We start from the raw sequence: 21,750 nt of genomic DNA, 5'->3' as shown, positions 1-21,750 counted from the left end.
AGGAATATAATTGGGAGGTCTCTGTGGAAGGACAACTGAACTGAGCTGATAATTTACAATTGTTGCCTCCTTAGGTAAGTATAAAGTTGTATATAGGCAACAATACCAGCTTGCCACTTAGGGTCTGTCATGGAAGTGAGCCAGTATCATCACCTGGGCTAAGTGTATGTAGGCTTTTTTGTGTGTTACTGGGAGAGCATTCCTTTCATTGGAGGGGGCAGGGTGAGGGAAATAGTGAAAACTGAAAAGAAAATCACATTCTTTGTGTAATAGGGATTCTATTGATTCAGTGAAACCATCAAGAATAATGATGGCCACATTAACCCTAAACCTGAGCCTAATCCTGGGACTTATCCTAAATCTCTAATCCTATATTAACTCCTTAATTTCCTAAGCATCTCAACCCTAACAACCCTTGTCCTGATTCTTGCCATAAAACTCTAATCCCCTAACCCTTACTCTAACCCTGTTTAGTGTGGGGAATATTTCTTAATTATACCTTTGGGAGTAAAAGCCCTTTCTTAATCTTGATCTTTTGAGATGTTGAGATCCACCTTTGATCTAGACTGTAAATGCTTTTTGCAACTTACATGTAGAAAAGCCATTTTTGTTTTTTTTTCTATTTGTACTACTTTATTTTACAAAACAAAGGTGATTTGTTTTATTATTTTATTTTAAAACTCACATTGGAAGTACTTATTTCTTAAGTATTCTGGTATATACTGAAGATCAGCTGTAATATCCTGCAACATGAAATAAAAAAGATCTGATATTTCTAGCTTTCCTTCGCTTACAGACTTTATTGGGACATTCTATTAACGACCCTTTTTATATACATAGAAAGACTCACTTTCTCTATGATCTGATATAGGCTTATCTCTAAAATCTGTTCTAATCCAACTGTGTTCTTTCTTTCCTTGGCCATGGATGAAAATGTGCTGACTAGTAATAGTGCTCAAAAGAGATCCCCTTATGTTTCTTGCTTTTCTCCTGTGGTTGTTGGCTACCTATCCTCTGTTGAAGGAAGCTTCAGTTTTCCTGATCTCAGCTTTTAGCCATAAACAAAACTCTTCAATTGTTTTTTGTTTCTTTCTTATTTCTTGGTTTTTTTTTAGAGACAGGTTTTCTCTGTATGGCCCTTGCTTTCCTGGATGTCACTCTGTATACCAGGATGGCTTGGAACTCAGAAATTCACCTGCCTCTGCTTGTCAAGAGCTAGGATTATAGGCATGTACCACCACTGCCTGGGTAAAACTCTTGTCATTACAACTCCATCTTTAATGTTAATACCCTGGGTCAAGCATTGGGTCATCCATTAGTCGGTCAGAGAGATACCACCATTGCATATTGAGTAATAGTCATTGCCAGCTATTCTTCTTGAATATGGGAAGAAGACAACTGCTTTGAGAAAAGCTCATGCAATGTCAGAAGTCAGGTCCTGGTAACATCTTGGTTCACAGAGGGAAAGAACAGGCAGCTAACTGGCCAGAGCTGGAATGGTGTGTCCTACCACAGGACTGGGTAGGGTAAGATATGTCTTGGAATCTTCTTTCAATTGCTAATGGAGTGCAATCCACTCCTGAAATCTGGAAAAGGGCAGGCCTAGACCAGAAGCACACTTTAACCTGAGGAGGGGTAAGACTCCCTGGCCAATCAAGTCTGCTGACAGAGTCAGACAAAGAGGTGAGATCTTCTGGGAGGCTTTCTGTGTCTTCACTGTGGCTGTGCAGCTTGAACTGTTCTCCGCATCCTGCTTTGAGCTCTACTGTTGGGTGCTGTGAGGGGACCTCAGGGAAGCTCTGAAATCAAGACCTCATGAGCACAGGATATCTGCCCACAATCGGGAGGAGCACACTGCTGAGCTGTATGCACTGCGTTGGTGGGTCCTCTATGGAGTTGGATGGGAAACATCAGCGAGATGTGACTACATGTGAGGTTTCTAGATGTGCTTCTTACTTGTTAGTTCAGACAATGACCTCTTAATAACTTCAGTATCACTGCTGATTTTAATTCTGTCCAAAACATCTGGACCAGTTGCTTTGTTGTAGGTGCATGGGTGGTTTCTGGGACTATGCAGCGCCTGTGCCCAGATCTGTGTGTCTTTTATAATATACATTAATATGGCAGGAATAGGCCTTGACAGACAGCTCACAGGTTAAGAACTCTGGCTGTTATTACACAGGTCATGAGAGTTCAATTCTTAGCAATCACATGGTGGCTCACATCTATATGTAATGTGATCTGGTGCCCTCTTCTGGTCTGTAGGAATACCTGCAGGGAAAACATTGTATAAGTAATTAATTGATTCCTTAAAAAAAGAAGGCAGTTTTGAATCTAATAGTTCTGATTTCATACATTACAACTTTTTGTTTAGTTTATTTAATATTTTTCTGCTGTAGTTTTTTTTTATATTTCTTTAATACATATGTGTAGTGTGTTGAGTATTATGTGGCAAAGGGACTCTTTCCCTATCTGTTTTGTATTTTTGATCCTTGTTGTTCACTAACACGCACCTTCTTTATTTTTTTTAATTCGATATATTTTTTATTTACATTTCAAATGATTTCCCATTTTCTAGACCCCCACTTCCCCAAAGTCCCATCAGCCCCCTCCCCCACCCCTGTTTTCCCACCTAACCCTTCCCACTTCCCTGTTCTGGTTTTGCCCTATACTGCTTCACTGAGTCTTTCCAGAACAAGGGGCCACTCCTCCGTTCTTCTTGTACATCATTTGATGTGTGGATTATGTTTTGGGTATTTCAATTTTCTAGGTTAATATCCACTTATTAGTGAGTGCATACCATGATTCACCTTTTGAGTCTGGGTTACCTCACTCAGTATAATGTTCTCCATCTCCATCCATTTGCCTAAGAATTTCATGAATTCATTGTTTCTAATGGCTGAATAGTACGCCATTGTGTAGATATACCACATTTTTTGCATCCACTCTTCTGTTGAGGGATACCTGGGTTCTTTCCATCTTTTGGCAATTATAAATCGGTCTGCTATGAACATGTATCCTTATTACATGCTTTGGGATCTTCTGGGTATATGTCCAGGAGTGGTATAGCATTATCTTCTGGAAATGAGGTGTCCAGGTTTCGGAAGAACCGCCAGACTGATTTCCAGAGTGGTTGAACCAATTTGCAACCCGACCAGCAGTGTAGGAGTGTTCCTCTTTCTCCACATCCTCGCCAACATCTGCTGTCTCCTGAATTTTTAATCTTAGCCATTCTGATTGGTGTAATGTGAAATCTCAGGGTTGTTTTGATTTGCATTTCCCTAATGACTAATGAAATTTAGCATTTTTTAAGATGCTTCTCCGCCATCCGAACTTCTTCAGGTGAAAATTCTTTGTTTAACTCTGTACTCCTTTTTTTTTAATAGGGTTATTTGGTTTTCTGGAGTCTAACTTCTTGAGTTCTTTATATATATTGGATATTAGCCCTCTATTTGATGTAAGGTTGGTGAAGATCTTTTCCCAATTTGTTGGTTACCGATTTGTCCTTTTTTTGGTGTCCTTTCCTTACAGAAACTTTGTAATTTTTTGATGTCCCATTTGTCAATTCTTGATCTTAGAGCATAAGCTATTGGTGTTCTGTTCAGGAACTTTCCCCCTGTACCGATGTCCTCAAGGGTCTTCCCCAGTTTCAATCACAATAGATGGAGAAAGCAAGACATTCCATGACAAAACCAAATTTACACCTTCTTTAGTTTGTGAAAGTTTTCATTTATGGTTTCCTTTGAAATATATTCTAGACCTTTATGCGGATTGATCGTCTTGTTCTTCTTCTTCTTCCTCCTCCTCTTCCTCCTTTTCCTCCTCGTCCTCTTCCTCCTCCTCCTCCTCTTCGTCCTTCTCCTACTCCTCTTCTTCTTCTATCTACTTGTCTAACATGTCCTAAGTAGTGACTTATTTTCCTGGATGATATTCCTTATCTTTCTATGCTGGTGTCTAGGCATCAGTGTTTGTGGTGAGTATAGTTCTAAGTAGAGGTTTCTCAGTTTGTCTTGTTTGGCTTAGTGTTTATTCCTGGGTTATTGTTTGCTATCTAGATTTTCAGAGAGTGTTGATTGAGTGATGCCCTTTTGCTGACCTGTTTGGTATTTATATTCAAGACGGAATGCTAGCTAATTTTGAAAGCTAAGAGAGGAGATGGGCAGTAAGAGATAATCTTAGCAAACCACAATGAGTAATAATAAGGAATGAAGTGAATCAGTCAACATTTCAACATTTCAGAGCTACAGTTATTTGAAGGATACTCTGTTGAAGGTGTGCTCTCATCAGAATGGCTGGTTGCTATGTCTGTGTGATATAGTGTTCAAGATTGTTGTGGGAAGGCTCTTCCACTGAGGGTGACAATATTCATAAGCAAATGGGCCTGGGCTGGATGAGAGAGCTACCTGAGCATGGGACACTGACCAAGCAGGAGAGCAAGCCAGGAGACAATGTTGCCCATGCTTTTACCTTCAGTTTGTAGCTTCAGTTTCTACTCTAAGTTTTCATAGCGATGAACTGTGACATGTCTGAAGAATCATTCACAGCAAATGATTATTACTTGAGATGTTTTTGCTCAGAGGATTCCATCTCAGCAGCAGAGTAACAACTTAGAGCAACAACCAGATAAAGAGAAAATGCACAAAAGAATTATCAACATGGGATTTTGCTACTACACAGAATCTGTGTTCTCTTTTGAAGGAATGTTTAGATTATCAGAAATTGAGATGGCAAAATTTCTAGAAAGCTGTTCATGGATCTTAAACAGTTGTTCTCATAGGACTTAGGAGTGTTGACAGAACACAGACAGAGGAAATTGTAATAATTGCATTTCAGAGGAAAATAGACAGTGTAAAATTTAGTGAGAGGCTGATTCTGTGAAATTTTGGCAAAAAAAAAAAAACTCTTCTCCTTTGCTTACACCCTGAATTATTGAGTGGAGTAAAATTTAAAAATACTGATCTTCCTTCTATATTTTTGTTCTCTTTATATGTATTTGTTCATTTTCCCCACTTATTTATCACTTATTTATTTAATTTAAAATCCACGTTCTCCCATGTTTCCTTTCCACCTTACAGAGCCCTTCATTCGTAACTCCTACTATCTGTCCAAGGAGCTTGGAAACCACTGGAGTATCCATCAAACATGGCACTTCAAGTCTCTGCATGTTTAGGCATATGTCTCTTACTGAGATAAAGATAGGAAGTCAAGGTAGGGGAACAGTTTTGACAGACAGCCCACAGCATAAAAAAAATCTCCCACTCCATTTGTTGGGGGAAGCACATGAAGACTAAGTAGCTCACATAGTACATATATGGTAGGGGACTCAGACCATCCTGAACAGTCTCTTTAGATGGTGACTCAGTCTCTGAGAGTCTTGTAGTGTCCATGTTAGTTGAGACTGTGGGTCTTCTTATGAACTTCCTGTTCCTTCAGATCCCTCAGTCCTTTCCCCAATGCTTCAAAAAACACCGTGAACTCTGTCCTATGTTAGAATGTGGGTGTCTGCATCTGCTTCAGTTACATGCTGGATGGAGACTATCAGAGGACATATGCTAAGCTACTCTCTGGAAGTATAACAAAGTATATCCTCAGTAATATCAGGGATTGGTGCTTGCCCACGGGATGTGTCACCAGTTGGGCCTGGTATAATTTGGCCATTCCCTCATTCTCTGTTCCATCTTTTTGCCTGCATTTCTTTTAGACAGTATAAATTTTGGGTGGAAATGTTGTTGGTTCTGTTTGTGTCCTTAACTCTCCACAGGGGGTACTGTGTGGCTGCAGGATTTGGCCTCCTCAGGGTCCATATCTCACTGCTATGCATCTCAGCTAAGATCACAACCATAGACTCCTGGTTTTCCTCCCATTCCTGGTCTGTAGCACATCCTAAAGGTGCCTGCAACTATTTCCCTGACAGCTGCAGAATTCAATTCATTTTCCTCACCCTCTGACCCTTTCTTTTCTCTCACCACACCTGCTCCTTACCTCTCTTCCCCTTTCTTAAGTACTTGCCCTTCCAGTTGTCTGTCATTCATCTACCTTCTATGACTGGTTTATTTTCACTTCTGAGTGAGATTCAGCCATGGTCATTTTAGCCTTCCTTGTTCTTTTTAAAGATATATTTATTTATTATATATAAGCACACTGTAGGTGTCTTCAGACACAGCAGAAGAGGGTTTCAAATTTACTTATGGGAGGTGGTGAGCCACCATGTGCTTGCTGGGATTTGAACTCAGGACCTTCATGAGAGCAGTTAGTGCTCTTAGCAGCTGAGCTATCTATACAGCTCCTTTGCCTTCCTTCTTGTTTAGTTTCTTCATGGCCAAGAAATGTAGTGTGGATATCCTCTACCGTATGGTTATTATCCATTTGTAAGTGAGTACATACATCTATGTCCTTTTGGTTATGGGACACCTAACACTGGATGATAGTATCTAGACGTCTTCATTTGCCTGGAAAATTCCTAATGTCCTTGTTTTTATAGACTAAATATTATTCCATTTTGTAAGGGATCCACCGATTCTGTATACAAATTTTGGTTGAGGGACATCTTGATATTTTTCGGTTTCTAGCTGTTAAAAATAAAACAGATATGAACTTAGGGAAGCACATGCTCTAGTGGGTAGATGTCCTAAGTGTACACTAAGTATAACACTTCCTCCTGATGGATCATAAATTAACGGAAGGAGTAGGCAAAGTGTTTCCTAGTTCCAAAAAGGAACTATGAATGAAACCTGCTGCAACTATGATCCAAGTGAGGCAGAGTCCATCAACTAAGAAGCCAAACTTAGGAGGATCATTAATACAGTGCTGCTTCTGAAAATTGATAGATTAATAATTTAAGGTCATGGTTTCTTCCTCTATGGTTTCAGTTTGGCTTGAGTCAGTCTTTTGGCAGAGTCAGAGCCCCAGGGAAGCCTCTGTGAGAGTTCATTGCAGTGAAGTTATGAGAATGATGCTTGAGTAGCATTTTGTGACCACAACTTGGTTAGATGCCCGAGGCATTGAAAAATCTCCTATGGAGAGATGCATACAGGGAGAGGAAGTACCCGAACTGAGAAATGTATGAGAAGTTACAGGAATAGGGCCACCTAAGCCTTTAAAAGAGAGGTCCAATGTGTCTCAGACAAAGCAATAGGATTTGATGTTTACCCCACTCTGTTTCTTGCCTGGACTAATATTCTCTCTACCTATGTGCACATACCTATATATTGGAATGGAGTATTCTGTGCCATTGTAAGTTAGAAAGATATAACTTGTAGTCTGACATTACAAGATGTGACTCTCAAGATTTGGCCTTGAGTGTCAAAAGAGACTTTAGACATCTGAACAGTGAAGGAGCTCCTACAAACTATTGGGATCACTGTAGACTGAATGCATTTTCATCACAGGATTAGCATGAGATTTTCATGTCAAGTTTCAGGATGCAGTTGATTGAATCAAAACTTTCTAGATATGATGATGTTTTGGGCCACTTATCTTTCCTGTGTGATTCTCTTTGTGGTGCTTGTGGAAGATCATGTAGGAGGAGCCTTTCCAGAAAGCTTTTAGAGAAGAGGATAGTGTTTATAGACTGAAACTTTTTATTTTTATTTTTCTCTTTTATTTTTGTTTCTCCAATAATTTATACATTCATTATCACCCTGAACACTGTCACTATTATAGATCCCTTGCTATCACAGAGTCTCCTTTGTTTCTTTTTGAGAAGTTTTTTGGCCCCCATGTATCCCCCCAAAATGGTACATCTAGTCTCTTATGAGTTAAATGCATCCTCCCCCACTGAGTCCAGATGTGGCAGCCCAGTTAGGAGAACAGAGTCCAAAGGTAGTCCCCTGGCAGCTATAGGGAAAGCTGCTTCAGTTGTTGAATTACCTTCATGAAGAGTGAGCTGAGTATCTGCTTCTAATGTGCCAAGGGCCTTAGTCCAGCCTGTGTATTGTATCTGGTTTGTGGCTCAGTCTCTGAGTGTCCACAAGGGTCCTTGTTAGTTGAGTCTGTTGTTCTTCCTATGGAGTATCTATCCTCTTCAGGGATTTCAATCTCCCCACCAACTCTTCCATAAGAGTCCCCAAAGTCCATGCAAGGTTTGACTCTGGATCTCTGCAGCTTTTTTCAGTCAGACTTTGTGGAGCCTCTCCATGGACTCAAGACTTCCTTGTGGGAGCATAACACAGTATTATTAGTAATGTCATGAATTGGAGTTTGTCCATAGGATGGCACTCATGTTGGGAAACTTTCATTGGCTCTTTCCTCAGTCGCTACTCCATATTTACTCCTGCATTTCTTTTAGAGGGGAAACATCGTATTCTTGGTGTCTACTGTTTTGTGGTTGAAACTGACCTTTCAGCTTTCTTCTCATGCTCCCATACATTCACTACAATCTCTTTCCTTAAATCATATAAAATACAATAGATACATTTGCTAGTCAATAATAAACTATTGTAAAAGACTTGTGGCTTTATATTTTTCAATTTATTTTATTTTTGATTTTCTTTTCCAAACCAAATTTCTCTGTGAAGCTTTATCTGTCCTTAAAGTAGGTAGAGAAACCAAAAAAAGACACGTGTCTTGTATTTGTAATATAAGAATATATTTGTGCTGTTTTTCATCCATATCCTTAATATTGAAATTTGGCCAAATATATAAACTATATTCTATTTCTCAGGATGGCATATGTTTATGACATCAATATTATCTGAGGTTTCAGGATCATTGGGTTTCATATGTATGACATTCAGTCTCGGTCTTGTGTTTGTTCTGAAATGTTTGAATGAATAGAAATATTTTGCCTGTGTGCATGAATATCATGTGTGCTTCATGTTTACTGTTGTCAGAAGATGGCCTCAGAACTCCTGATCTTGAAGTTATGAGTTGTTGTTGGTCCCCAAGTCTTTGCGAGAAATTGTCCACCATTATATGGAAGACCAGCAAGAGTTTTTCAATGCTGAGCTCTCTCTCTCTCTTGACAATGTTCTAGGTATATTTTCTATGTTTACTGTTTTACTATTATTATTTTCCAACTAATTCTTCAATTTTAGCACATATCTATATATATTTCTTCAATATTACTTGAATATTAGTTAAGAGAAACTTTAATTTTATCAGAATATATTTCTATTTATTTGTTTAATTATTTAGAGATGTTTTTCTGTACACAATATTATCTGAATAATTTCCCATGAAAAATCTTTAATTTAAAACTACTTTTCTATACACTGCTTCAATTTTATCAGAAATATTTTCCATGAAAATCATTAATTTAATAAGAAAATGTTTGTAAGTGCTTCATTTAGTAAAGATGATTTATCTTTTACCATTATTATTTTCCAACAGATTCTTCAATTTTAACACTTATTTTTCAATTTTTTTCCAAAAATTGAGTGTGCCTACACATTTAGTTTTCTTTGTCAACTTTTTATGTGTATTTGTTTTCAATGCCAAATCTTAATTTTAAATAAATTTTCTGTATATTTCTTCAATTTTATAAGAAGTATTTTCCATGAAAGCCAACAATTTGATTAGAATTTTTTAACATGGTTAGTCAGTCAGTTTTGATGTATTATCTATGTGTACACTTTCATGTGTATTATTTTACATCAAATTCTTCAATTTTAATACACATATTTATATATTTCTTCAAATTCAGTGAAATTGTCACATTGGCATCACTATCAGTCACTCAGAGACTGCTGGCCCTGCCCCTGATGTCACGCCAACCCCGCCCCTCGCCCATCTATTTCAGCCCCGGGCAGGAGCCATGTTGGATTCCCTGTCTGTCACCCAGCAACCGCTGGCCGCGCCCCCTGACGTAACCCGAGCCTTGCCCCTGGTCCATGACCATGCACCTCAGCCCCTGGCGGGCGCCATGTTGGCGTACCTGTCTGTCACCTGGCAACCGCTGGCACCACCCCTGACGTCACTGCAGCGCCCGCCCTGCATCCAGCCTCCTGGAATGTTGTCATTTCCTGTCTAATTTTTATGAATGAAAGTGGGCTGGGAGTTTGAATGTGCGCGTTCGTCGGAGTTCTGGCAGAGGTGGGAAGAGGTGAGCGCGCGCATTTAGCGACTGCTGTGATTGCTGAGCTTCCTGGGCTCTGAGCAGCTTGGTCTGGAATTGTGGAAGGGGACTGGATTCATGTGCGCTTCCAGATGAAGATAGTGCTCCATGCTGCAGGTGTCTGTGAGCTCTGGAGTAACTCTGGGCTATCCACCTGTTGTCTCCACAGAAGCAGTCTGTGAGTTTGGAGAGGCCAGGCAAGACACGGGCTTCCCGCTCTGTAAAGTTTACAGTGGGGCGGAGTGCAAACCGTCTCTGTGCTCTGGGCAGGGACGGTGGATGGCCAAGACGCGGGCTTCCCGCTCTGGAAAGTTTGCAGCAGGACAGAGTGCAAACCCTCTCTGTGCTCCCCCAGGCGGGGACAGTGGATGGGCAAGGCGCAAGCTTCCCGCTCTGCTCTGGAAAATTTGCAGGGGGACAGAGTGCAAACCCTCTCTGTGCTTCTCCAGGAAGGGACAGTGGCTGGGAAAGGCACAGACTTCTAGCTCTGGAAAGTTTACAGTGGGGCGGAGTGCAAACACTCTCTGTGCTCCTCCAGGCGGGGACAGTGGCCTCCTGGCATGACCCTCCTGCGGGAACAGAAGCCGAGCCTGGCCACCATGGATCGCTGGGCTGTGCGCCGGGTCCTGGCTTCTGGCTGTGAGCTGGTGAAACAGGAAGGGAATTCACAGGCCAGTAAACTGAATCCTGTTCCTTAAAGACACAGGCTGGGCTGAGAAAAGACAAAGACCTGGTAGAGTTTACAGAGTTCTGGGCTGGCACTTTCCCAAGGAACATTAATGATCAAGTTGCAGCTGGCTGGGGTCAAAGGCTGTGGGATGGGCGGGGCTAGGTCCCAGGGTAACTTGATTTTTTGTTTGTTTGTTTGTTTGTTTTTTAATTTTGTTAATTTCTGTAGTAGTTTTTTTAATTGCTTTACTTTAGATGCTTAGTGTTTCAATTACTGTGCAGTAAAGGGACTTTTCCCCAATCTCTTTGGTATTTTGCATGCTTTTACATTAACTCTGGCTATATATTTATAATAACTCTGGCTATTCTTACACAGGCACCTTCTTTAGTTTAGGACATTTTCATTTAGGATTTTATTGGAAATGTTTTCTAGATATTTATGCTGATTGATCTTCTTCACTCTCGCCCTCACCTTCTCCTTCTGAGGTTTTCCTTGTGGGTGTGCAGCTTGAATGCTTCTCTGTGTCCTGCTCTGAGCTCGGCTGTTGTGTGTTGTGAGGGGACCTCAGGGAAATGCTGAAATCAAGACATGGTGAGTACACAATATCTGCCCACAATGGGGAGGAACATGCGGCTGAGCTGTATGCACTGGGGTGGTGGATCCTCTATGGGGTTGGATCAGAAGCATCAGCCATATGTGACTTCCTGTGAGGTTTCTAGTGGTGCTATTTACTTCATAGTTCAGGCCATGATCTCTGACTAATTTCGGTATTATGGCTGATTGTAATTCTGTCCAAAACATCTGGACCAGTTGCTTTTTTGTAGCAGCATGGGTGGTTTCTGTGACTATGCATCACCTGTGTCCACACCTTTTTGTCTTTTATAATATACATTAAGAAGGCAAGGTTAGGACTGGAGAGATGTCTCAAAGGTGAACAACTCTGGTTGTTCTTACACAGGCCATTAGTTTAATTCTTAGCAACCACATGGTGGCTCATAACTATATGGAATGGGGTCTGGTGCACTCTTCTGGCCTGCAGGAATACATGCAGGGAGAACATTGTATAAGTAATGAATTAATGCCTTAAAAAATAGAAGACAGATATGAATCTAATAGTTCTGATTTCATACATTACTCGTTCTTTTGTTTACAATGTTTTTTGGCTGTAGCTTTTTTTATATTTATTTTATATGTTTAGTGTTGTGATTATTACGTAGCAAAGGGACTTTTTCCCCATTGTTTGGTATTTTTGATGTTTCTTGTACATTAACAGGCACCTTTTTTGCTTTAGAAAAATTTTCCATTCATTATTTCATTATTTCCCTGGTAGAGGGAACGGCAGTAAAAAGATAGTATTTGACTTTGTCCTCCTGTGAAAAGTCACTGTGCACAAACAGAGCACACAGTTTGTGCGTCTCAAATTTCTGAAATGTCTCAACAATATCCGTGAGCATCCACATCTCTGCACAGCACAGTCTCTGGATTGTGAACTCAGTACTCACCGGCTCAAGCTCACCCGTGCCATGTAGACATCCCCAACATCTGGTGTGTTTGTCCTCACAATGGCCGCCCCCCTTGAACTTTAACCTGTGACGTCGCTGCTGCCTCCCCTGTCTCACTCTACAGTGCACACAGTGACCTGCTTCTGGTGTCCTGTTCTGCAGGCAAAAGCCACGCTGCACCTGCGAATCCATTTCCTGTGGCTGCAAATGCGAGTTCGCTGCAGGACGCCAACATGGACGCCGACCTCGACAGCATCTTGTGCTGGTTCTGGACAGCAGAGGGTTCCTTAAACACAAAAACAGTAAGTCAATAACAATAATAATAGAAAAGGCTTTTCAGAAAGGTTTTAGAAATCTTGGTTCAGTTGTTCATAAACAAAATAAAGAAGGTAGTCACCTGAAAATGCTCAAAGATAAGAAATTAAGAATCTTATTTCCATTAGGCTGTCCAAATAGGCCAGAAATAGAGTAAACCAATTTTTAGGAAGAATCATCAAGATGTCTAAAAACAACTATTTGTTATTATTAAAAAGGAAAATTGAAAATGTTGCTTACCTGATGTGGGGAGAAAAAAATATCAAGTTAGGTATGGTAGCACACGCCTGTGATTCTGGCACTTAGAAGGCTGAAGGGAATTGTGAGTTCTAGGCTATCCTGGCTACATAGTGGGACTAAGGCTCAAGAAAAGAAGGGAATGTAGAGGGAGGAAGGAGGAGGATGGGGGGATTTATTGAAGAATTCTTATTAGATCAACCTCTCAGGAACCAATTGGTCACCGTAACCATTCATAGGATGTTCTTGTTGGATGGAGTGTTCAAATGACAGCCCTCAGCCCTCTGAGGAAGAGGCAGAGGAACACATGTCATCCTCATCTCCATGGTAACACTGAGGGGCATGGACTGTTCTCAGCCTCAGCCTACAGTGAGGACATTGAGGCTCAGAGGGGCCAAGGTAGCTTGGCCACAAGCACTTGATGATTACAGGCCCAGCCAGGCTCACATACTGTGAGGTAACCCCACATTGCACATTGCTTTGGTCAAATGCATCTGACGTTCAGGTTATAACAAGCTAGGTGGAGGAGAGACTCTTGTTTAGTGACCATGTCATAACTGAGAGCTGCAGCCGAGATCTGAAGACAAAATGTCCCCTTCTTTGTTTTTTTTTTTTTTTTTTTTTTTTGTTGTTGTTTTTTGGTTTTTGTTTTTTTGGGTTTTTTTTGTTTGTTTGTTTGTTTGTTTGGTTGGTTTTTTTTTTTTTTTTTTTTTTTTTTGTTTTGTTTTGTTTTTGTTTTTTCGAGACAGGGTTTCTCTGTATAACCCTGGCTGTCCTGGAGCTCACTCTGTAGACCAGGCTGGCCTCGATCTCAGAAATCTGCCTGCCTCTGCCTCCCAGAGTGCTGGGATTACACGTGAGCACCATCACTGCCCAGCTTAAATGTCCCCTTTTTAATGTAAAAATTTCAAGACATTGGGGATCCCCAGGTCATATACTGCAAGAGAATCCAGGGCCTGAGGGACCCTTGAGTGTATAGATTTAGCCCTAGTTTAATGGCTTTGGTAGAGTCTATTGGCTCTAGAACTGGATGACTGAGCTATACCAGCATCACCTGTGGTGTCTATGAATGTGGGCGTCCCTGCCCTTTGCTGCCACCTTCAAAGCATGGGCATAGATAAGGACACACAAAGAGTCCCAGCTTCCTTGTGGGATCCTTGGGCCCAGATCTGTGATTGCATATACTGAAGGGCATTGAGAAACGAAGGGAAGGCTAAGGATTCTAAACCTATCTGATGAGGCAGAAAACATTCAAACCTGTGTTTATGATTGACTAACTCTAATATTTTTCTAACAAATTACCTAGAATGGTTACTTCCTATAAGATATTATGCTATGATCTTTCCCTCACACAATGAGGCTTAGGCTTCAGAGAGTGTATGCCATTACATCCTTAATGAATAAAAGGAATGAAACAGATCAATGTTCGTAGTACATTCCCAACCTGAGTCCTCTCTAGGATGTCCATGGAAAGGTATTTGTACTTATACTGAATATTGGCAAAAACATTTCCCACAATGTAGGTAACATTTAAGCTTTAGTCATGAAGCTGTGCTCTGAGAAACAAAATCTGTCATATACTAGGTGATCAATGCACATTTCAATTTAATTAATTGATAGATCTTTAGATACAGCCCATTATACTTAAGCCACTTTAAACGCCATAAAATTACCATATATATGGTAAGATATAGCTAACTATTTTATACAATATAATTACAGTCATATACCTAGTCTGTTCCTTTTTGTCAATGATGTCAATTGTAGGCATTTGAAAATCCTTTGACTTTTCAGCTAACCTTAATTTCTTGACATCAGAACGCCTGGTCTGACTGAATCAGGGTTTCTAGAGTGACCACAGTGCCAGTGGCATAAGACTTGCAGGTTTAGTAATTGTGTGTTCACTCCTGGCCTCTAGCTAAGGTTTCCTGAATTGAGTTTGGGCAGATGAGGGTGGGAAGTTCCCACTCAATCCTCAAGTACAGTGAAGTCTTAGGCCACTGGACACACACACACACACACACACACACACACACACACACACACAAATGCACACACACACGCTCACACATGCTAACACACATTCACACATGCTCACACATACTCACACATTCACACATGCTCACACTCACACTTATACACATGCTCACACACACATGCTTACCCACACGTATACACACTCACACATGCACACTAACACCCACGCTCACACATATTCACGCTCACACACATTCACGTGCACACACACTCTCTCTCCTTCTCTCTCTCTTTCTCTCTCTCTCTCTCTCTCTCACACACACACACACACACAAACACACACACACACACATGCACACACACACACACACACACACAGTTAGGTCAGTGAGCTTTGCCCATGATTCTTTGCACAATAGCTAACTATGGAAGCAAATATCAATATAAATTTTCATCCCTCTTGCTCCCATCCAAAACCTTTTGCCAGGAGCTGTTTTAGAATTGTCTTGATTGACAGTAGAGTGCCTGCAGATGCCTGTACATGTTGTAATGGGTTGGTCCATATCTAAGGACTGAAATAAAGAAAAGAAAAGCAGTTAAAATAATAATAGAAAAATGAAGACAAGCACAATAATACCTGCAGATTGAGTTTTGCAAGAGCCAGTATATTAAACATAGTGGGTAAAGTGAGGTAATTTAGAATAAAATTTTGTCTGGAGGAACTGAAGTTTTTCATTTTATGGTTGTTTTAAGAGCATCGATGTTTGAAGAGCATCAATATGGGGGTGGAGAGATGCTCTGGGATTGAGAACACTTACAGTTAATGTATTGCACAGGCCTCAACATGGCTGACGAACCATCCCTAACTCTAGTTCTAGGGGAACTTAATGCCTTATTAAGGTTTCTGCAGGCACTGTATATATGTGACCCACACACATACACACATGCAGTCCCAATCGCCAATGAATGTAAAATAAGAAAAAAAATAGTATCAATATCCCAACCAATGTCAAGAACCTGGGAGATCCTAGAGATAGGATAAAGAAGACATTAGTTTCATATCTTAAGGCGTTAAGAAGAAAGACAAGCATAAATCTCAGGGACAATGAAAAGTTAGACAGAAATGCGTGGCTCAAATATAACGCCACATGGGGCATGATTTTAAGCAGATGGTTGAAAGCCAGAAAGGATTCCATCTGCATGTTCTCAGCTGAAGGGATCATAAGACTGGGGAATCGCAGCAGAAAACAGGTATTACAATGGTTACTATGTCATAAGAATGATTTGTTTTGTTTTTTTAAACCCACAGCCCCAGCTGTGAACAGAACACAAATGCTAGCACCCTTATGAAATGTAAAACACAAGCACAGAAAAAAGAGATTAAGAGGGGACAGAGGAAGGGCAGGCATGCTCTGGGCTTCTTTCTGCTGAGTGGGTAATATGGATGTGCCCACTATAGGTTAAAGAGAACCAGTAGAGGTTAGAAAGTGCCAAACCAGTACAGAGAATGCACAAAAGCAATCCAACCCACTTATAAAGTGGAGAGTCACTAGACAATATCTAACGATAGCAGTTCAAGAAATACTGGTGCTGACATCAGAACTAATTCCAGAAATTGTTACAGGCAGTTTCACCCCGCCTTTCTCTTGAGAATTTCTGCCATTACAGGTCCTACGGGTAGCCTCATTTAGGGGCGCAAAACACGAGGAGCAGACCCCTACTCCCTCAACCACCCACCCCACCCCACCCCCGCCATCACACATGCAAACAAAGAAACAACCACGCTCTGCATCACATAATCCAGGCTTAACTACAGGTGTGTGCTTATATCGCCTCAAACCAAATTAACTTCTGCATTTTCCAGCCACTGTCCCAACTAGGGACATGAAAATGATTTATTAAAAGCATGCTGTGTCAGTAACTTCATCTGCTTCCTGTGGCTGTGGCAAGCCAGTTCTTCTCTAATGCTGGGCTCTTTGAAGTCGGCAGGTTTGGGTTATTCACCTGGCTTTGAGCCTGTTGACAATGAACTAACTGGTAAGACTAGTATACATTGAAAAGCCTCCGTGGGATTTGGGTGTGAACTGGGAATTCCCTGCTGCTACTCAGCTGCTTATCCAGCACAGAGCACGATTAACTTTGCAGTGTGTGTTTTAAACTCTTCATGTTTCCCTTGTTGTTTTTTGTAACCAATCATATTTTTACTACATAGATTTCTCATCCTCGGGAACTGGGGCTGCATCATATACAAGTTTACGCTTTGTCATTTTGCTGTCTTCTACAACTTCCTATCCTCTGACATCTTACTAAGAAATGTATTAAGGGATTGCCTTAAAACCTTCTCATTGATGTTTCACTGTCTCAAATACCGTTTGGTGAGCGTTAGAGTGTTTCATGAGTGATGTGTGTTGGTCCTGCGTGGCTACGTTTAAAGGCATTCGATAGCCAGCCCTCATGCCCTGTTGCCTATTTTCATCTAGATGCACATCATCCTGTGCGGCTGGCTTTACTGCTAATAATTGTTTGTGAGATATAATACTTTCTGTTAGTGTGTATGCTCAGTGGGTAGAGATGCAGGGCACTGCTAAATCTATCGTTCCGATAACGTGTGAAGTATCTCTGCCCCACTTTCTATGTGAGTCCCTAGGTTAGAAGACACGAGTACTTTCCACTTTTCACGTCTCCCTAGTGTGGAATATCCCACCATGCACTTTGGTTTGTGCAGTTCTTGCCATTTTTTGCAAGTTTCCTCAATGCTGACCATTACAGTTCTCCTAGCGCAGATGGTATTGTTCCTTTAGAGGAGGGCTCTGAATTGAAGAAGCACAGGCATTAAGTAACCTTTGAACATGAACACTTTCTCTGAGACTCTCTGATTCTTTATGCCTACCCAACACCTTGCCCCTATTCCACTGAATGTTAAAGATATAAAAGCAAACTAGTGTACCAAAGTTTGACCTCTGTGTGTCACCCAAGAATGCTCCAGCCTTCTTTCATCTTGGAGCCATTCAGCTCGATGAAGAAAATGCTTGTATCCACTATTTCCTCTTGATTGGCTCTTTCTTTGCATTGCCTTCACTATTCTGTATTAATGGGTAATCTTGCTGAGTTCAAGTAGAGGACACAGAGTTTATCAAATGATCACTGGGGAGAGAAAGCAATGAATGTTAATCTGTTTAACACTTCAGAATAGCAATTCAGTCTTACAACTGTAAGGAACCCGTTGACACAGTTGAAATTCTAGTGTATTTTTAACGGCACCTACAATACTACTTAAGGTTAAATGACATCATTACAGATGATATGAAGTAAATCTGGTATATCATCTAAATGACTTCTTAAAACAACATCATCTTTTACTCCAAAAATAGCAAAATATTTAATATGTCAGTTATAAACTTCAAAAAAATTTGAAGAACAACTTGAAAATCTTAAGATCCTTTTTAAATAGCATTCTTTTTGTAAGGATAAGTTTGTCTGAATTATCCCAGTTTGTTTTTGTTTTTGTTTTTTACTATGTTAAAGCTATAGTAAAATACTGCAGGTCCCTTCGTATTCATAATTCTCACTAATGCAACTAATTCACCAACTAGAGGAAAAACTTCATTCCACCTAACTGACTAATAACTAATATTTATTTCCATAGTTGGAATGTTAAAGATCTAGAATCTAATAATGCTGTTTACTTCTCAGCAAATACAGGCGAGACAGAAGTGGTCTTTGTCCCAACGTTTGGACCTTGTTGTTTGAACCTTTACAGAAGTCCCAGAGAGTACACAGGATTTCCAGATCCCTATGATGAGCTGAATACAGGAAAGATTGGTTTATCATTTGCGTCTGTGATTAATGGACACTGGTGAATGGGATCCCTTCTTACAAAAGTAATAAGTATCTCATGGGAGAGGCATTTACATTCTTCACTCCTAATGCAGACCTGCCACTCAGCTGATAAAGTGTTAAAGGAGAGAATTCTTACTCTTCTTACATCTTAGAAATAAAGACTACAAAAAGGATCAGAAGACCAGGCACCTTTAATCTCAGCACTCAGGAGGAGGAGGAGGCAGGTAGATCTCTGTGAGCTTGAAGGCAGCCTGGTCTATACAGTGAGTTCTCGGTCAGCCAGAGCTACATAACAAGATCCTATATGAGAGAGAGAGAGAGAGAGAGAGAGAGAGAGAGAGAGAGAGAGAGAGAGAGAGAAGGATCCTGGTGACTGAGTCATACAGTGGGGTAAGTGAAATCCCACAACCATCCACTCAACTTCACATTAATGGAAAACATCAACAAAGCATATGACCAATGCTGGCCTCCTTCTCTAATGCATATTCCAGATCTATGATGACATGACAGTGGAGACCCTGATCTGTGCTTGAGCACCGTCTCACAGATGGGAAAGTCTCTTTTGACTGCAGTAGAAGTTAAATGTCTCTTGGTCATTTCTGCCCTACCCCCACTCCCGGTGCTCAAAAAAAAAAACAAAAAAAAAAAAATGATAGAAAGCTGTGGCTAGGGGACAGTGAAGACAGACGAGGACTTGAGAGCCTTCTATTTCTCTCCAGAAGATTCTATGAGCAACCACTATTGAGTAGGATGGGAGGAGTATCTACTTTTGACTTCCGTATTTTAGCACACCCAAGTCATCTTGGTCTTTTGCTTCCAGTGATTCTGAGACTTGTCTGGTTGCCATACGACAGTTTCTTTATTATGAGAAGAGGAGAAAGGGATCCACATTCATAAATAGACAAAAATGCAGGGTTGTTCCCGATGACCTGAGATGGAGGAGACTTGGAGCCTGTTCTCCTTCACTGCCCTGCTTCAGAAACTGCATCCAGGTCCAGAGTACGATGGCTTCAAAGCCTCCAGCGTTGGTCAAGCTAAGACCCTTTTCCGTTTCTACCATTGCATCTCATGGCATCATTTGGAATCCATCTGAAAGTTAATGACTCTTCCTTTAGATATTAAAGACTTGTTTGTTTGTTAAAGTAGTGTTAGCCTGATCTGATCCATAGACATTCTTTAGCTGTGGTCCCTGTCTATGGGAATAATTTTGTGTTCTTGCTTTTTTAGGGAGAAGGGGTGGCCTACAGAGGCAGAATCTTGGTTGAACTGAACATGTTCCTTGAAAAGAAACCACCAGAAACCACTCAAGCCCATTTGAGCCCATTTCAAATGATGACCTTCTTGTTGTTGAGGTAAATGCCAGGGAGAACATAGCACAGGATTCAAGGGATTGGAGAGTCTAAGAGTCATCTGTGGGAGAGTTGGAGAAAGATCTGCATCAGAGAAATTCATTCCAACATTCCCTTGATATATCCATGACAGCCCTTTGAAGATAATGAGGCTTGCTTCAGCTACTGCAATGTTAAATGGTATATTAGTCTTTGGTAGTCTGACCAAAATTGAAGAATAGACAACTTCTGGGTAGAAGAATTAATTTTGGCTCACTGTTTCTGAAGGTTTGGTTCATGGTTGTATAGTCCCATGTAAACCAGATAGAACAGGATTATGAAAGGCATGTGTGACTGAGGAGCTTCTTCATTGTGGAAAAGCAACAGAGAGAGGGAACAGAAAAAGAAGGCAGTATCTTACACTCCCTTGTGACTTGCATCCAGTACCTCTTACTGTCAGCAACTCTTGACACTGCCATCATGATATAAATTCAGCAAAGGATAATCCATTAATTATATCCAAGACTCCTTGTCTCTGGAAACACCGAGAAATACCTATAGGCATGACTAATCTCGTTTTGTTAATCCAGTCATTCTTGAGATAAAGACTGGCCACCACATATATGTTTATAAGGACAGAGTACGCAAACAGTGCCCTTAGGTGGAGAGGTTGTGAGGAAGAGCTCTTCCCCTGGATGGCTTAGGTACCAGAGTTACCCCATTTCTACTTTCACAGGCAGCTGCTACATCTCAGGCTTCATAGCGATAAGGGCATGCCTGCTTCCTGCTGGCATTACAATGGCTTTAAGTCCCTTTTTACTTCAAGCCAGAAAGTCTTCTAAGTTCACCTCTCTCTTCCTGAGACTCTCAGGTCAATGTTCTTGGGACACACAAATCTGAGCTGTTTGGCAGAGCAGCTGACTCTCAGACACTCCTCTGTCCAGGTCTCTCCTGGCTTGTTCTAGATTGCCCCGGGCCACCAACTCCCTCAGGGTGCCACACCCTCCATTGGGAGAACTGAACATTTCTCTCATTTTCCCATGTTATTGAGAAACCAAGCAGCAACTTTAGAAAAGATGTCAGCTCTGAGCCAAGTAAACAGCAGGACCGCTGACATGAAGTGGCTGCTGTCAGAGTCGTGACCTGGGGCAGCTCTCTGAGTCTCTGTTTATCAGCCTTCCAGTCCATTTCCAACCTGTCTTCTTAAAGCTTGGCCCAGTCAGTGCTTTGGGCACATTCTTATCTCTGCTCTCAGGTCCAGCTCTGAAGAGTTCTCTGCTGAGCCAGTGCAGTTTTCTTCCTTGAAGTCAACTAATGTCTGGCAGTTATAAAGTCTGACCCCTTTCAGGATGACCAACAGGAAGAATAGCCACTTACTGCAGCAGAGATTCTCCCCTCCCCCACCCTCCAAGGCCTTGTTCATGGACTGCCACCAGGATGATTAGGTCAGGCTGGTAGCTGAAGCAGTGCTGATGAACTTTTGCATCATACACATTTGGAGTTTGGGACATTTGGAGCTCAGCCTTTGGGTTGCACCAATTTCAGTCCTTTGGCTCCTTCCAGAGCAGAGGCTAATGTTCCCCCCTTCTTCCCAAGACTACCTTTCTCTTTACCCCCTCACTTTGATTCTCCTGGGAACAAGGTACAGGGTACAGCTGTACACGGGGAGGCGGGGGTGGGGGGTGGGGGAAGGCAAGTTAGCCAAGGTCATAGCCTGGTCAAAAATGCTGTCCTGGAAGTTTATGTTACCATATAGGATGACTCCATTTAGGTAATATAAATAGTGAAAGAACTATAGTAGCCATTTGCTGTTAAACCCATGCATGA

At 41.2% G+C, this 21,750-nt stretch overlaps 1 protein-coding gene across 9 annotated transcripts in view; it reads left to right on the top strand.

The window, feature by feature from the left end:
* LOC127687712 (myoferlin-like) overlaps window positions 1–21,750 on the top strand; it is a 315,382-nt gene that overhangs the window by 267,546 nt on the left and 26,086 nt on the right. For 3 of the 9 annotated variants that reach the window (XM_052186640.1, XM_052186641.1, XM_052186639.1), the window contains 2 exons: window positions 12,389–12,528; window positions 19,823–19,947. The exons of 1 other annotated variant lie outside the window; for it this stretch is intronic. Coding sequence is in view for 4 of the 8 variants with exons in the window: in XM_052186636.1 (XP_052042596.1) it covers window positions 11,297–11,315; window positions 12,389–12,528 (159 nt within the window). In the remaining 4 variants the exon portion in view is untranslated. Of the gene's footprint in view, window positions 1–10,592; window positions 11,316–12,388; window positions 12,529–19,822; window positions 19,948–21,750 lie in introns of those variants that run through there. 5 more of the 9 variants (XM_052186635.1, XM_052186637.1, XM_052186636.1 and 2 more) reach the window with 4 other exon arrangements.

Source organism: Apodemus sylvaticus, chromosome 6 (assembly GCF_947179515.1).
Source record: "Apodemus sylvaticus chromosome 6, mApoSyl1.1, whole genome shotgun sequence".
Taxonomy (NCBI): domain Eukaryota; kingdom Metazoa; phylum Chordata; class Mammalia; order Rodentia; family Muridae; genus Apodemus; species Apodemus sylvaticus.
Note: the sequence above shows the minus strand (reverse complement) of the source record. Positions and strands in the feature narration are given on the sequence as shown.